The sequence below is a fragment of the Pimephales promelas genome, chromosome 3 (genome assembly GCF_988280905.1).
Source record: "Pimephales promelas chromosome 3, fPimPro1.hap1.1, whole genome shotgun sequence".
NCBI lineage: Eukaryota > Metazoa > Chordata > Actinopteri > Cypriniformes > Leuciscidae > Pimephales > Pimephales promelas.
In genome coordinates, this window is record NC_142771.1 from 29,240,160 (window position 1) to 29,254,585 (window position 14,426).

Genomic DNA, 14,426 nt, shown 5'->3' on the forward strand with positions numbered 1-14,426 from the left:
CAGGGTCTATGGTACTCATGTCTTAGATTTTTCGAAATTATTTCACACAGACAGGCATTTGATATTATGGCGTCATGGGTATAGAGACCCCACAGCGTCTCAACACAGCTCAAGTTCCCTTGAAAGGGAACGTTTTAGGTTACGTACTGTATGTAACCCTGGTTCCCTGAAGAGGGAAAGAGACGCTGCGTCGCCCTGCCATACTCCCTGCATGCCTGTGATCGACTTACTTCAGCCTATCAGAAGCTAGGGCAGTCTGATTCTGGGTATGCTTTCCTGGTCTGTGACGTCACCCGCCTGTGACATTCCATCACACCATCATGACTGATTTTTCACACGTGCTTCATGACGCAATCACTCAGGGGCGTTCCCACATCGTCTCGACACAGCTCGAGTTCTCTTGAAAGACATACGAAGAGTTCAGATGCAAAAGCCTCTAAGTGCCATTTGGAATTTTCTTCTAAAATGATCATTTTTATCAAGCTTGTATATTTAAGTTCAGTGATTTCACTTAAATGGCAATGATAATTACCTATTAATTGTTATTTAAGTGAAATTATTGAACTTAAATATACAAGTTTGATAAAAATCATCATTAAAGAAGAAAATTTCAAATGGCATTTAGAGGCTTTTGCATCTGAACTCTTCATACGTTCTTTTGGCAATATTCAAAATGTAACTAATTAACAGCACCCAATCAAGTATTTAGATTAAAATTAAGTATGTATACAGGATTATAAGAAGACAACTTGACTAACCTTTGTAAACATGTTTGTAAAACACCTTTGTGAATAGTGTTGTCAAAAAACTCGGTACTTCGGTACCAAGTCGGTACTAAAAAAAAAAAATGTTACGGTACCAGCTTTTCTAGGTACCGAATACCAGGTTCGTCCAGTTCTGTTCTAGACGCGATGTCTGAAACGTGCACAGTTGCGTCCTCTTCATAACGCTGATATGGCTCTCTCTCTCTCTCTCTGAATCCACTTGTTGAAACGAAAGGAGGAAAGAGCCACATATGGAAATATTTTGGATTAGGCTAAATGTCACGTTGCCATAAGAGGCCGATTACATGCAAATTCGCAATTTCAAATATAGGCGCGAGGCAAGCGCGCTCATAATAAAAACTCGTTGGCGTTACATAGCAACGACAGACGCCGCGTGAGAGCAAGCGCTTTGGAAAGAATAAGCACGCGCAAAAATATAATTAAAAAACACGCGCGACATGTGAACGGCCTCTAAAGTGCTTTCGGGGTAGTTTTACGAGTACACGAGCACAGTAGTATCTACCCGACACCAGAGTACTTTGGTATTAGTATTGTCATTTAATGTCAGTGCCAGTTCTAGGCGTATTCTTGCCTTTATAACTCAGCAGGTTTAAAAAGCCTTTTTAAAATTAAATATGAATGCAGTTTTAGATTAAATAAAAGGACAGTCAAGTCAAATAAAACATGTTTTATGGTAATGCTACAAAGATACCATTCATAAACATTACTTAGTTATCAACACATTGAGTGAACAATATATTTTTACAACATTAATTAATGTTTGAAAATGTTATTTATTACAAACACCTGATTGTTAATGTTTGTTCACTTAATTCATTGTGCATTAAATAAATAATGGATTAAAACTTTACAAACAACTTTAAAAATGTGTTAGTGTATAATATTGTTTATTTTAGGTCATTTTATCTAATCTTTTTCTAAAGTGTTTATAATACAAATGTACAGTTTCCATACTTGTAACCGTGATAAACACTTAAATATATGTAAATTTAAACTAAGCTTTGGTACCGAAATTGGTACCGAGAACCGTGAATTTTAACTGGTATCGGTACCGAATACTTAAATTTTGGTACCGTGACAACACTATTTGTGAATAAGCGTGACAACGTGAATAATTCCTGTTTTAATATGTTACATCTGATATCATGCATAGGGAAAGAGATGAATCATTTGTTTCAGTTAAATGAAAAATGCTAAATTAAAAGGAGTCATGATCCCTGTTGTTTATCATTAATCCCACATTAGCACATGTGCAGCTGCAATCAACCGTATGTTGTTGTATTTGCAATATGCTTATAAATCTATGTATGGTTTGTTTGCTCAGCTTGCTTAATGTTCAGACACCGATTAGCTAAATGACAGTCGTTGCTGGAAGTAGTATTTTAACTGTATGATGTTTTAATGTGCTGGCAGATGGAACCAGCTGGATCTAGCCATAGTCCTGCTCTCTATCATGGGCATCACACTGGAGGAGATCAAGATGAATGCAGCACTGCCAATCAACCCCACAATCATCCGCATTATGAGGGTGCTGAGAATAGCTAGAGGTACTGCAGTTTTTTAGCTTCTTGTTTTTCTCCCAGACCATACAAAAATGTATGGTCTTTTACAAGTGGATGTGTTTTTGGATATGAATTTCTCTGTGCTTCTGCCCAACAGTACTGAAGCTTTTGAAGATGGCTACAGGTATGAGAGCCCTGCTGGACACAGTAATGCAAGCTTTACCACAGGTACATAATGTTTTGTGTGTTTTTTGTTTATACATACAGTTTATAGTAGAGACAAATATGTTTACAGTAAATACAGTATGCTGTGTGATTTTGCTTTAGAGAGATGTAGATGTACTGCACAATTGCATTTGTTTGGGTCTTTGTGTTGATATGTAAGTCATGGGGGAGGACAGAGTAAAGTATCTATAACACAATGCTACTCCCCATGATTGATTGTTTAATAACATTCAGTGATATTACGCTTCCTCTCTTTAGGTGGGAAATCTGGGCTTGCTGTTTATGCTCCTCTTCTTCATTTATGCGGCACTTGGTGTGGAGCTTTTTGGGAAACTAGGTCAGTGCTGCAATCCTGCTCACTCTTCATACTGAGCTCTCCATTTCACAGATTTAGCGGCTTTTCTCTACCTTAGCTGACACTCTTATTTTTAGGCCAGAATTGCTTCAGTTTGGTCCCCATGAGAATGCTTCTCTCACAGTTTTAGAACTCTCCTTGGACTATACAGTACTGTCATTTGATAAATTGTGATTTTATGTGGGGGGCTTTGTGGTATCAATGGACCAAGTAAACACTATAATAAGTAAATCATAAAATATATTTGTAGAAATTATAATACTTGAATGCAGAAATACTACACAGAACAAACTGCCATGATTTAAGACAGCAAGTTAGAAATAATTCCCTACAAAACCATGCCTGAACAAACTACTTGTCTTGTCTATAATTTTGATAGTTTTTAGAATAGTTTTAATTTTAATCTTGTTTAGAATTTTGTTTTATTTGATCACTTCGGGGTAGATACGCGAAATAAAATCCATAGGCAGAGGTTACTTGGCACTTTTTCATCGTCATCGGGTCCAGGCTAAGGTCCTCGTCAGATCTGAATACGGCTTGGATCCGGCAGATAAAAGAAGACACTCAAATTAGCGTAGATGCCATTCTTCTTATGATGTAACGAGTACATCAGGATTTAAGGGAAGTGTTCCCAGTTCCAGCTGACCTAATCTATGCAGCCTTACATTGAATTATAGACACAGACGCATGCCGGCAAACTAGAAAATGAACTTGTGCAAAAAGCGCAAAAAGGAGGCATGTTCCGGCGCAAACAATCCCTGATGCTTTTTTGCAGTTTCAGAAAACAATTGCGCCACTGACCAGAACATCGATCTCATTGGCTGTGAACTGATTCAGAAGCGCGTCTAGTAAATGTGCCATTATAATAGAATTGCGCCATGCAACAAGCGCACCTCGTTCATCATGCTTAAAGGGTATGTTATATGACGCTCTTATTGGTTTGTTTCCGTTACGCCCAAACCACACGTATGAATAATTAAGCTACTTCAAACCAACCCCTTTTAAACTTGCGCCGGGCGCAAGAGTCATTTATCCCGCCTGTAAAATAGCAACAGCCTCCAAGACCTGCCCACAAAGATACTTGTGCTTCGCACTTGATACATGCGTTTCAGATCGTTAAAATCGGACCCTCTGTGTCTTAATAGAAATCTTAAAATATATATTTTCTTCTAAAGGCAAATAAAATTATATCTTAATTTAAATATATTATAAGTATAATAAGCAATATATTTAATCATGGCTGACAATTTGAAAACAAAACTTTGGGGGTCTATAAAAGTTAAATAAACATTTAATAATCTATAAGCCTTTCTCATATTTCTACACTTATCAGCTGTCAGTACAGCATAGTTATACAACTGAGCTAAATTAATACATTTCCATTAAAAGTGATGGAAACTAATTGGAAAAAACATTAAGATTGAAAAGATCCTGTGTATTCCTGTGTATCTTTTATTTTAAATGGCTTACCATTTATAATTTGCAGTTAGCTTCTTGAGCATCATGCATGTATGAAACTGAGCATGTTTGCTTTATGGAAATCCGCTGCTCCAATGCACAAATCATAATAATAGTTTCAGAGAAGGCCAGCCACCAATAGCATTTGTTACACATGGGTTTGGACCACACCCCTATCAAAACTGACTCGTCTGCGTGAAGATTTCAGCGCGCACTGGCAGAACAAAACTCGCTCTTGTGGCCAGTTCTGTGTGTGTCCTATCAGGACTCACAGTTTGTTATTTCTCCTCGCAACTTGCAGATTTTTGTGCATTTATTTTTTTTGTGCTCAAGTTTGGGATTTGTTTTATTGTTGAATTAGTAAGAACGAGGAAAGGAGTGAAAAAAATGTATATATAGCTAAATAGAGGATATACAGTATCAGTATACAGTACAATATATAAGATTATGGTTTTGCTTAAAGGGCAAGCACTCTAATTACTTTCATTAGCCTTCAACTTTAAAATCAATGATAATTATTGTGTCAGACGTGTCTGGGAGTAACGGCTCATTTGCTTCTTTAATGATAATCCAGAGGACCCTGTCAGGTTATCTTTACTTTTAGCAACATATTCAGTGATAATCTGGGAGTCTAGCTACAGTATGCTTTTGTGTACAAGATGTTTAAACGTACTCGACTCACTATTGTCTACCAATATTTTCATCCAGACTGCACTGACGACGTTCCATGTGAAGGATTAAGTCGCCATGCTACGTTTGAGAACTTTGGAATGGCCTTTTTAACTTTATTCAGAGTATCGACGGGGGACAACTGGAATGGCATAATGAAGGTACTACAATGCAGAAGAGTTTTTCATTGTTCTTCTGTAACTGTATTGAGAGAGTTTCACAGGTGCAGGTTTAATCATTAACATGTTGCATATGTGCAGGACACTCTGCGAGAGTGCCCTGAAGATGACTACTGCTATCTGCCTCTGGTCTCCCCCATCTACTTCGTCACCTTTGTACTGATGGCTCAGTTTGTGCTGGTGAACGTGGTGGTGGCCGTATTGATGAAACACCTGGAGGAGAGCAATAAGGAGGCTAAAGAAGATGCAGAAATGGACGCTGAGATTGAGTTGGAGATGAAAATGGCTCGCCGTCTCAGCAACGTCTCAGCAGGGAGTTCTTCGGGGCCTGAAGGCAGGGCAACTTATGTAGGACCACAACAAGATTCACTCAAACAGGTACACATGCCCCGTTTTGCCAAAATGAGTCAGACGTCATGAATAAACATTGTCAAGCCATGTTTTTATGATAATAGTATAACGAGGGATTTTCAAACTGGAATCTGGGGAACCCCAGGGGGCTGCAAGACAATGCTATATGTGAAAAAGTTCAGGAAAATCAAATATAGTAAATGTATTATTAGGGCTGTCAAAGTTAACATGTTAACCTAGGTCAATAAAACATGTTTTACCCAATCATTTAAATACATTTATCAAGTTATTCAATGGTATGTAATCAAATATTTTGCTAATTCTTTGGTGTTCTATACCAGACACACAAGCGTACTGAACAATGTACTGTACTAAACAATTCGCCTTTGGCTAAGCCACGCCCAGAATGTAGATTGGCCAATCACAGCGCAGCCAAGAACGAGCTCCCACAGAGGTCGGACACTTTTTCACAGCGCTTCATTGACTTTCAACACAGGCGTCTCATATTTTTGGTCTCGGCAGGCTATTACCGTCGTAGTTTTATCAAAAATATGGATAAACGTTGTGCCTCGGGCATTTGTAACACAGATACGCGTTTCCCAGAGAATTTGGAGGGGGGTGTCCGGTTTTTCCCTTCCCAAAACCGAAGTCAAATCTTGACAAGTGTCGTCTTTGGATTAAACTGTATGAACGTCCTCAGTCAGCTAAACCCCTCGAACATCAACAAGCACGTCTTTTTTTACTTCTAACCTTACTGTGAGTGTGAAGTTATACTAGTTAGACCGTTCTATAATGTTTTAGGTTATGATTTCGGGTCTCATACCGGTTGTTGATACGCTAGCACACGCTCCTAATAAATTCAACGTTATACCCGTGTAGTCCGTTTGCTTTGTAAACGATTATAGAAGTGAATAGAGACCTACCCAGCTTTGCATTAACATTGTTGCTCCCTGATATTGTTAGTCCCAGCCTCCGTCTCGATAAGTAGGAAATGCGGTGGTTCATTTTTTGACTGTGACCGGTAACATTATGCTTTTGCCTCTATTTGGATGCCTTGTTGTTTCTTGCGTTTCACCTGTATGTCTTGATTATAGCCTTCGAGCGCATATTGCAGCCCCTTTTGCCTACTTCCATCGGACACTTTATTTGCTGCTTTATAAAAGTTTGATAACATTTCAGCAGGAAGAGCTGTCACAGCATAAGCCATGTTGATACCAAACCAGAGCCCAGATGAAGTTTGACGGACGTAGCAACAGTAACTAAGGGGGGCGGGGCTTAGCCAAAGGTGAATTCTTCCTGTATATTGAGCTTCACTTCGTTAATGCATTTATTAACATTAACATATCAACAAAGATTGATATATATGTAACCCCTTCACCCGGGTCCTACTCGCCCCGCTCCGAGCGGGCCTCGAACCCGGGTCTCCGGCGTGAGAGTCGGGCGCTCTAGCAAGGAGGCTAAAGACTGCAGCCTCTAGCATTTGTCGCTAGAGCGCCTATTGAGATCGGGGAGTGAGGTTTACTCGCACAGCAACTACTAGCTGGCCTCCGTTACACTCACCCCCCTAAACCTCACTCTCATCCGGGTCACGGCACCAATGCAACCCCTTACACCCGGGTCCTACTCGCCCCGCTCCGAGCGGGCCTCGAACCCGGGTCTCCGGCGTGAGAGTCGGGCGCTCTAGCAAGGAGGCTAAAGACTGCAGCCTCTAGCGTCTGTCGCTAGAGCGCCTATTGAGATCGGGGAGTGAGGTTTACTCGCACAGCAACTACTAGCTGGCCTCCGTTACATATATATATATATATATATATATATATATATATATATACACTGCTCAAAAAATAAAGGGAACACTAAAATAACACATCATAGATCTGAATGAATGAAATAATCTTATTAAATACTTTTTTCTTGTTTTTACTTTTTAAGTGTTGTTTAAGTGTTCCCCTTATTTTTTTTAAAAGTATATATATATATATATATATATATATATATATATACATCTTATATCAATTGATATATATATATATATATATATATATATAATTAAATTAATTATAAAAATATAAATATAAAATAAATTTCACCACATTTTCCATAAAACAATGATGAAAATAAATAATCTTAAAAAATACAAAAATATGCTGTATAGACAACAAATTACCCTTTTACACAAATCTACTACCAAAACCTACATTAAAGATATCTTAATACAAAGTAAATATTTTGTTATTTGAGATAATATTGTAAAAGATTTGGTACAGTGACACTATGAAAACATGTTGTCTTTATAATAGCACACTTAATATTTTTCTTAATACAAATATTCAGATGACTTATAGATGATTTTAAGTTTCTTACCAGGGGATCGTCATATTGTGTCATCAAAAAGTTTAAAAACCCCTTGTATAATGAACTGGTCATATAGTATACAAAACATTGTCCCATTTGTTTTAGTTTATTTGTTTCAGTTTTGCACTTACTGTGCACCATTAACTTTATAAGGAGCAGCCTAAGTTACCTTCAGGCAAAAGGATTGCATTTGTGTTTTATTGGGTGCTGAGTTGTCACATTACAAAGAAAATATGCTGAGGCGATGTGGACTGTGAAAAGTGAGGCTCTACAGGGAGGCCAGAAACATTTGCTACCCCTCATGGGCTGCTCTGGCAAAGAGTAAATTTGCTTTGTCAACTGCAGTGAGATGGTGAATGAACCTGACAAACTTGGCTCTAGGTGTTTGTGAGTTTATGTGTGAGGGGAAAAAAGCAGTGGAATACGTTTCTCTTCCACAGGAGGAGGGGATGCAAAAAACACAGGAGAATTTGCTATCTCCACGGAAAATGTCAGTGTCAAGGATGCACTCTTTGCCCAATGACAGCTACATGTTTCGCCCTGTGAGGCCAGCCAGTGCTCCATATCCACTAAAAGAAGTGGAGACCAGCCAAGGGTATCTTGAATTAGGTATAAAGACCCAGAATACATGACTTTATGCATATAAAAACGAACAAAAACTTAAGGAAAGTATTCATTAACCTTTCCCAATAGGCTCCATCACCTCAGTCCACTCCCAGCCATGTGAAAGCCGTTCCCTGCTTCAGGTCCCTGGTGTTCCTCCCCATTCCCAATTCAGCTGCCTCCCCAAGATTCCCCCTCCCATTTCCTCTCCAACCCACAGCATTGGCAGGACTTTATGCAGACAGGTATACTCTCAAATGTCCCATCGATATCAAGTTCACCTCGCTGTTGTGCTGTGATTGCAGGCCACATGTTCACGGTGTCCAATGTTTATTCTTTCAGGAAGCAGTTAAGAATGACTCCATCGACGTGCAAAGTTTCGACTCCAAAGACAATCTTGAAAGACAGACAGGCAGCTTTAAGCCGCATTTTCCTCGGATCCCTGGCCCTAGCGTTCCTCAGGAGTCACAGTTGCTGCCCCCACGTGGACATGCATCCAGTGTCCGCACCTTCCAGCAGCCCTATAGCCAGCACAATATCCCTTCTCGCCCTCCCAGCCTGGCCAGCAGCAGCGGAAGCACCAGCCCCAGCGGCTCCATGTTTGACTCCGCTGATGCGACCGACGAGGAGGTCCGCCACATCAACAGCACAGCACGACTGTGGGCAGGGGTCCAGGCAGAAGCACGGAGTCACTCCCTGTCTCCTTACGCCACCTCAGGGACGCTGCTTCCCATCCTCGTGAAGAACTGCAGCAGTGCTGCTAACCTAGGCGAGTTAAGCGTCAAAGACCCGAAGAAGTGCTTCGGTGTGGACACTGAGGGTTTTCTGGCAAAACCCTACGGTGCCGATGAGCATCGCAGGCACTCAATTGAGATTTGCTCTTCGGGAGACGACGGGCTGTTTGGTCAAGAACTCAGCGAAAAGAGGCACGTTCCGACGCGGGGTCAATCCTTGCACATTCCCCGGAAGAAAAAGATGAGCCCTCCCTGTATCTCCATCGAGCCTCCATTTGAAAAGGAGACCTCTGGCTCTCTTGCCTCCATGAAAAAGCTGTCCGAGAGCAGCATGTTGCTGCGGAGGAGGACGCCATCCTATGAACTGGCCCTGCAGCGGGACTCTCTAGACGTGCCGGAGAACCAGCTGTCGACCCAGCCGCTCATCAAAGTAGAGCGGCACCCCTCTCACTGTGCCGAGTATCTGTCCCTGCCACACCCCGCCCCAACGGGCAGTCTGGCAGGCGTTCTGTGTGAAAACACACGTCCACCCCCCTTTGATAGCAGATTTGAAGAATCCACGGACTTCGGCTCTGTAAACAGGACAGCCCAATGAGGGGCTCGAGGGTGCGGCAACTAGTCGAACGGAGGATGTTGACCTCTTTCTGTAGCCAAAGTTTTCTTTTTCAAATGTAATTTCAGCATGAAAGCCGGCCAGGAATGGCAGCTGATCCTAGTAGGAACAGCGTTTGATCTGGAAGGGTGTTGAACATGGGATATGCAATTTCAGGTTTCCAAATGGAACTCTGGTTCTTATTTTAGTCCCAGTGCTCAATCACATTGATTTGAGTTCAGGATGTGTAGTGTTCTGTATCATCTGTATCATATTTGTCAGTCTTTCCTCTCTTTGTCATGAGCATTGCTATTGTTTTCTGTAAAGTATACAGATTAAAAGACTAATAATAACTGTACAAGTTATGTACTTTATTGACTCATAATGTGTACATAGAGAACATATTGTATTAGTGGAGAAACAAGCTCTATTCATATGCACATATTTTTTATAGAGATCTATAACTTTTTTGCACATATCAATTTGAATTGTCCTCTTTCGTCTTCTTGTGAATGTACACGTTTTTTTTTTTTGTTTTTTTTTTATCGAATAGCTGTGGGATCAATTCTAGTCTGTTTAGGCCTACTGATACTGAGATGATTTTTATTTTTCTATTGAGAGGACGGAGTGTGTCGTGTTACATAGATCCAATGAGAACCAAACTTCAAATGATCTGTAGCCTGAGTGCAATACACTATAAATGTTTCTGTAAGTTTACCCAGTTAGGTTACTCACTTTTTTACACAAACATAGCCAGTAACGTGCATCTCACATTTACAACCCTTTACCATACTCAGGTTCATCTCTAAATGTATATTACAATTTCTGCTACGCTCCACATTATAACCTAATTTAACCACAACATGCTATTTTAACTTTTTTTTTTTTTTTGCCTTTGGCTGTGGCACAAGTTGCATGTGAAGGACAAAGTAATTAATTCAAATGTAAATGTGACCTTGTTTTGTTTCTCCTGATGTTCAAACTTTATAACTATCAAAGCAGAAGACTAAGGGAGTTATATCAGTACACTTCTGATCTATTTTTTGATCTGTTCTGCTTTGAAATGGCACCTCTGGGGTTGTGCCCTTGTGCAGCAATGAGACACATGTTTAATGAAAGGAACTGTTTTGATTTTTTTGAAAGGGGTTAATGTGATTTATGTATAGTAAAACTAAGCCATGATGTTTTGGGGAATAAATGACTCCTGCAGATCTTGCTCTTTAAATGATAAAACTCGCATATCCAGTGTCATCAATGTTATCACCTGAGATTTAAAATACTCAATGCAGCTTTTGTGCTGTGTTAATTTACTATTTTTCTTTATTTCTTAATCTCCTCAAAGGATTTGGAGAAGGAAAATCGGTTGCATGTTACCGAGAGGATATATAAACAAATGGGTGTTTTTTAAAGTTTTTCATATTTCGATTTTCAGATATTTTCCATTTGTAGACTTATCTAATTGCACTGAGATGTAATTACAAGGTATTCTTCTTTGTAAAACTGAGTAAACCCACTTGTTGTCTAATACAATGTTTTATGATGTTGAGATGAGTGCAATAGGTTTAATTAAAATCTTGATTACAAAAGTATGTACTCTGACAATATAATCTGACATCAGTTTAATATTGGGCTTTGAGATTAATGTGTGCAGTGTTTCATGCATATACGGTACTAGATCCACATTTTTTTGCAAGAGGATTGTTGAGAGTTTTTTCTAATTGCTTTTGAATAAATGATAGATCTGTATGGATGGAGTAGTATATAATTGCTTAAAGTGTTTTAATCACTTTGAGCATGTGGACATTATTAGCTGTTTTTTATTTTTGTTTGTTTTTTGTTTTTTTACTTGAGCTTTTGACATCAAGCAGCCTAATGTCCTTAACCCTTCAATAAATAATCAACACATTTTCCTCAAGCTTTCAAGATTAGTCATTTCTCAGTTTTTTTTTCTCTCTTCTGTTATTGGAAATAGGAATTGTGTATTTACACAAACTGTCTGCAATAAGTAATTTTTTTTTTTTTTTGGATTTGATATGACTTGGTTGATTAAGCAGAAGTGTTTGAAAAGCTATAGAATTGTATTTCTACATTGTATTACCTTGTATTGTGTAATGACCACAACTAATCTGAGGGATATTCTCTGTGATCTACACATAAATATTTTATAGCAAAAGGAAGATGTGTAATTTGTTTTTTTCTATATAATTTTAAATATAATTTTAATATATTAAACTATACCCCAAGCATTTTTTTAAACAAATGCACAAATCTCAGCGAGAAGCAGTGGCAGTTAAAATAGTTGTTCCATGAGCAGAAATATGATCACAGTCTCTAAGGGATTGCAGACAAACTCCCAGAATTCACCTGTATGCACACATGCAATGTCAGGTTCCCATGCAGCCATAGACAAAGTATTTTTAATATCATGAGATGCAAAAGTAAAAAATCAGTCATTTACCAAGGTTACTGGTTAGCATGTTTCTGTTGAAACATAACATTCAAACTGGGGTGTCTGGGTGGGAGGTTGCACGCTAACAATATAGACCGTCAATCGCTAGCACGCCTCTTGAGACCAGGGGAGTGAGGTTTACACTGACAGCTCTACTGGCCTACGACAGTTACTGTACATTCACCCCCCTAAACCTCACTCCCATCCGGCTCAACGGCACCAAATGTAACCAGTCCTACTCGACCTGCTCTGAGCGGGATTCGAATCTTGGTCTTCAATGTGGGATGCGAGCACGCTAATGAGGACGTTAAAGACCACTTGAGGCCAGACCACTTATTTGAACCTTTCTTTCGAATAAGCACTCTGAAACAAACCCTTGTACATATTGGCCAAGAAACTGGATTATATTTATGAACCCGAAATATGTCTACTCTCATGTTTCTATATTTTTCAGAGCCTTTCATCAACTACGGCAGTGGTGAATTGACCTGTGTCAATCACTTTGTCTCTTATACGAGTACTTGGACAGCCCTCCATGCTCAAGCTTAGATGCAACAATGGCTTGTCGGCATCATTTTCATATCTCCGGTTCATCCCTCCAAGGAAGTACCTCCTCTCTCAAGCGATAGACTTAATCTGCACCCCATTCCGGCTCTCAGCGGAGCCTTCCGGCGTTAGGCCGTGTGTCCACCAAAGCATTTTTATCCAGCTGAAAACGCTAGACGCTCTGCTGAAGACGCCGTTCTTTGAGCGCTTGAGAGCTTTTTGGCAGCACAGCGTTTTTTCCGTTGAGACGTTCCGTTGCTATGATACAGAATATCCGCAGCACAGTTTATTTGTAACTGATTTCTCAGATCATTTGTTTCATACTAAAAATGTATTTTTCACCTGTTTTGTTGGGTTAGCTCTGCTGGTTGATGTCATTGTACAGAAAGAATGTTGTGACAGTTGGTCAGTGCTGTTTAGTCCCGCCCCTCCTCCACTGTGATTGGACGGGTGGTTAAAAAGTGACAGTGATGAGCTCTGCGTTTTATCCAAAGTTGAACATTTTTTTAACTCTCGGCGACCAGTAAAAAACGCCGGGCGTTCGGTGCTTCAGCGTGACAAAAAAAAAAAAACGCTCAGGCGCATGGAAAACACTTTGGTGGACACGGCCATAGTTAGTCTGCCTCAGCGCATGCTGAATACGATTAAAGAAGTGAAGGTGCTTCTACAAGGTGCTTTTATGCTCATTAATGAGAGTGTTTGAAAGCTTGAGGAGCTCAAGTGTGGAAGACCAAGTGAATTGCTCAATTACAGTCATCCTGTCCTTCTTACAAGGGTGCATAGGCAGCAGCACACCTTCTACTCTAAAAGGGTACTACTCTGTCACTGTGTCAGCATTTCACAGCGAGGTTAACAGCAAGTCGGTTGGCATGAATGACCTGGCAGTCATGTTTCTACAAGGTGCAATGTGGCTTTATTATTTTTTGAAGAAAGTTGTTTCCCCATAGAGTCATAGATCATTTCAGGGAACCGAGGTTATGTTAGTAACAGGAGATGATTTCATGATGTTTTATTTTTGCCTCGTTGAAACAAATATGCACTGCTGTCTTTCATAAGGACTGTTCGACTTCAGCAGTGAGTGCCGTTAGAAATGTTTTGTCCGGCTTGAGACTACGCTGATGCTACTTCACTGTAATGTATGCCGTGCCGATATTGATAACAGCCATCTGGTGCAGTCAGTGCAGCTTCTTCAGCGTGACTGCACAGGATTAGATGATGACAAAACTGATTTACAATTGGCCGACCTTGTTTCACAGACCTTGTTTTTTTATGTTTATTCTGACACCTTCCTTTCCCTGATGCTAACATATCTGTGATTTTATAACAGTGAAACTCTTTTCATGTAATCTTAATGTTATATTGTAACATGCTTATGATAATAATTCTGATAAAAGAAAATTGTCTATTTATATAGACCACACTCCATAGTACGGTGTACAGTTTAGGAAATCCTCAGAACTTCATATGATGAAAAGGCGTCATGCCTAAGACTAAAAGGTTGCAGGACTCAGGAAAAACAATGTCAGTTGTCTCTTACAATTAGGCATCAGACCAAACAGCCTCAGACTAAAAGGCATCAAACATCGGATGAAACAGACTCAAGGCCCTGATATATTCACTGCAAAG

General features: G+C 39.7%; 1 protein-coding gene across 3 annotated transcripts in view; it reads left to right on the forward strand.

Moving 5' to 3' along the window:
• The window catches only part of cacna1ha (calcium voltage-gated channel subunit alpha1 Ha), a 119,548-nt gene extending 107,833 nt beyond the window's left edge, over window positions 1-11,715 (forward strand). For 2 of the 3 annotated variants that reach the window (XM_089128719.1, XM_089128720.1), the window contains exons 28-35: window positions 2,199-2,332; window positions 2,445-2,515; window positions 2,771-2,849; window positions 5,034-5,155; window positions 5,255-5,551; window positions 8,317-8,485; window positions 8,570-8,724; window positions 8,822-11,715. In XM_089128719.1, the coding sequence (XP_088984845.1) occupies window positions 2,199-2,332; window positions 2,445-2,515; window positions 2,771-2,849; window positions 5,034-5,155; window positions 5,255-5,551; window positions 8,317-8,485; window positions 8,570-8,724; window positions 8,822-9,808 (2,014 nt within the window). In that variant the 3' untranslated portion in view covers window positions 9,809-11,715. The remainder of the gene's footprint in view (window positions 1-2,198; window positions 2,333-2,444; window positions 2,516-2,770; window positions 2,850-5,033; window positions 5,156-5,254; window positions 5,552-8,316; window positions 8,486-8,569; window positions 8,725-8,821) is intronic. The other variant, XM_089128721.1, reaches the window with a different exon arrangement.
• Window positions 11,716-14,426: the final 2,711 nt, after the last annotated feature.